At 51.9% G+C, this 2931-nt stretch overlaps 1 protein-coding gene across 2 annotated transcripts in view; it reads right to left on the bottom strand.

Moving 5' to 3' along the window:
• TMEM206 (transmembrane protein 206) overlaps positions 1-425 on the bottom strand; it is a 33437-nt gene extending 33012 nt beyond the window's left edge. The window contains exon 1 of one of the 2 annotated variants that reach the window (XM_006089897.3): positions 265-425. In XM_006089897.3, the coding sequence (XP_006089959.1) occupies positions 265-300 (36 nt within the window). In that variant the 5' untranslated portion in view covers positions 301-425. The remainder of the gene's footprint in view (positions 1-264) is intronic. The other variant, XM_023754772.1, reaches the window with a different exon arrangement.
• Positions 426-2931: the final 2506 nt, after the last annotated feature.

The raw sequence follows: 2931 nt of genomic DNA, 5'->3' as shown, positions 1-2931 counted from the left end.
CTCCGGGGGGGGTGGGGGGGGGGCAGCTCTGGCCGAAGCAACGGCAGCATCCGGCCGCTTCCCGCCTGTTCTGCCCCTCCTCTGCACTGGGGGACCCCTCTGCACGCGGGAGCCCCAATCTGGACGCACTCACAAGTTCCTCCGCAGCACCCCCCCCCCCCCGCCGCCGCACCCCTCCCGCTCAGACTCCCAGACTCCCGGGACCCGCTCCTCCGCTACATAGGAAACTTTGTTTCCGCCCCGCGTCCAACCCAAGCTTTGTACCTCCTGGTAGGATGTGGAGAGCTCTTGCCGGATCATGGCACTGACGGGAGCTAAGCACACCAAAGCCCGCTACGCCCGGGAGCGGACCGCAGCCGCAGCGCCGGGACCTGCCGGCTCCGCGAGGTGCTACGCGTTCTGAGGGGCGGTGCCGAGACCTGGCGGGGAGGCACTCCGCGCATGCGTCTTGCTCCCGCCGCAGCTGGGGCCGCGAAAGGGTTGCTGGGAAATGTAGTTCCGCACGGAGGGCACTCCTCAGCACCCAAGCTTCAGCGAAGCCGGCGCTTACCCAGAACCAGGCACAACCCTGGCGTTAGGAGCACGTGCTCTCTTTCTCTCTCACTTCCTCTCTTTGTTGAAGAGAGAGGGACGGAGAATATTAGTGGAACAGGGGGCCCCAGATCAGATGAGTAGGAGAGCCTAATCTATCATTGCAAGAGGAAGGTTATAACCGTAGTAAATATCTGGAGAACACTTTGTATGTTAAAAGCACTTTCACGCACTTAATGCCCTTGATCCTACCAGGACCCCCTGTAAGGGGGGCATTTTTCTTCCTGTTTTCCAGATGCAAAAACTGAGATACCTTGTTTCAGAAAGGATGGCAGGGAGGGCAGTGATCAAGTGAAGATTATTTAATCCAGGAATGGACTACAGAATCCAAGTTCTTTTCATTATTTCTAGGCAGACACTTGGATTCAGAACCTCGGTTCTTGCCCTGGCTCTGCTCCTCTCCCTCAGGTTTGTAATGCTCTGAGCGCTCCTCTCTTGCCTTAGAATGCAACTGCTAACCCTGTCCTGCTTCACAGGGCTTTCTGAGAGCCAAAATAGATCAGGCACAAAAAAACCCAAGGCGCTGTTCACCACGCAGAAGCCTCCCGCCCTGAATTTGGTGGAGAATTGGGCGCTTGCCCTGTGGCAGAGTGACCTGGGACCCCCTCCTCCCCACTGCCTGAACAGCTGTTCCGTGTGGCCGCCCTGGGCTGCGTGGTGGTGAAGCAGATAAAGGTTGCTTATGCCTTGGTGAATGCTGCTCTGTGTCACCGGCAGCTGCAGCTCTGCCAACCGTTGCACTCAGGCCACTCTGGGCCTCTTCCCTCCTCAGCGGCACCACAGTAGCACCAACCACGTCAGAGCACCCTGGGCCTCCCAGTACATTAGCAATGAAAGGCCTCCATCACCTCTCCTGACTACCCTCCCCCACCCCAGGCTCTCTGCTCCCACATCTATTCAATGTGAGGATGCATAGAGCACCTAACACATGGTAGGCACTCAACAAACATTTGTTACATTTGTGACTGGAACAGTCATTCCAGCCATTACATTTAACACTTCGCTTGCCAAAACAAATAGCAACAAACAACCATTAATTTCCTTACTGTATTAATACAAGGGTGGTTGATAGAACAAGTCATGGAATCAGAATTTTAGAGCTGGAAGGAACCAGAGAATTCTAGTCCAGCCCTATTATTCCCCTCTATCTTTGCTGATATGACCAAACTGGAAAACGGCGGGCTCCCGTATTTGAAGGAGATACTGACGAGCACAGTATTCAGCATGGCTTACCAAATGCAATGTGCTGGGCACTGGGATAATGAATGAATGGGTTACTCCAAGGTCCTTGCCCTTGTGGCTCTTCCATGCTAGAGTATAGAGGCAGATCATGAACACAAATAGAATTTTCTGTCCTTGCTGTCCCAGGTCCCTTCCTTTCACTCCCTCAAGCACACACCAGTCAGGCTTTCATGCTGTCCACTCACTGAGATGGTGCTTGTCATGGTCACAGATGACCTCTGAGTTGTCAGATCAGATGGCCGTCTCCCCACCCTCCTTTTTCTTGACCTATCAGCTGTGTTGCACTCAGTTGATTGTCCCCCTTCCTTGTACACTTTCCTCCCTTGGCTTACAGAACCCTACCTCACTCGCTGCTCCTTCTCAGTCTCCTTTGCTGGGTTGTCTTCATTGCTCCAACTCTACAGGTGACAATGCTCAAACTAGATCTTTGATTCCCTTTCTATTCACTTCCTAGGGTCTTGTCTAGTGAAATGGTCTTTTCTAGTCTCATGGTTTGAATTGCCATCTATACCCTAAAGATTCCTGTTATGGACTGAATGGTGTCCCCCAAAAAGATATGTTGAAGTCCTAACCCCTGGTACCTCAGCATGTGACCTTATTTGGAAATAGAATTGTTGTGGATGTAATTAGTCAAGACGAGCCCTAACCAGCTTGGCTCAGTGGATAGAGCGTCGGCCTGTGGACTGAAAGATCCCAGGTTCGATTCCAGTCAAGGGCATGTACCTTGGTTGTGGGCACATCCCCAGTAGGAGGTGTGCAGGAAGCAGCTGATTGATGTGTCTCTCTCATCGATGTTTCTAACTCTCTATCCCTCTCTCTTCCTCTCTGTAAAAAATCAATAAAATATATTTTTTTTTAAAAAAGATGAGGTCTCTGCATATCTTACGACTCGTGTCCTTACAAAAAGACGTAAGGTGATGTAAAGAGAGACACAGAGAAAAGGTCTTGTGATGACAGAAGCAGATTGCAGTGATGCAGCTGTAAGCCCAGGTGGCTTTAATCATTGACCTGTGGTTATAGGTCATGGCCTGGGAGGCAGGCTCCATTCCCGGGCCAAGAAACCATCACCAGAGATTAGGAAGAGGCAGGAAGCATTCT

The sequence above is a fragment of the Myotis lucifugus genome, unplaced genomic scaffold, assembly GCF_000147115.1.
Source record: "Myotis lucifugus unplaced genomic scaffold, Myoluc2.0 scaffold_65, whole genome shotgun sequence".
NCBI classification, from domain to species: domain Eukaryota; kingdom Metazoa; phylum Chordata; class Mammalia; order Chiroptera; family Vespertilionidae; genus Myotis; species Myotis lucifugus.
The sequence above is the reverse complement of the archived record's forward strand: the minus strand, read 5'-3'. Positions and strand labels throughout refer to the sequence as shown.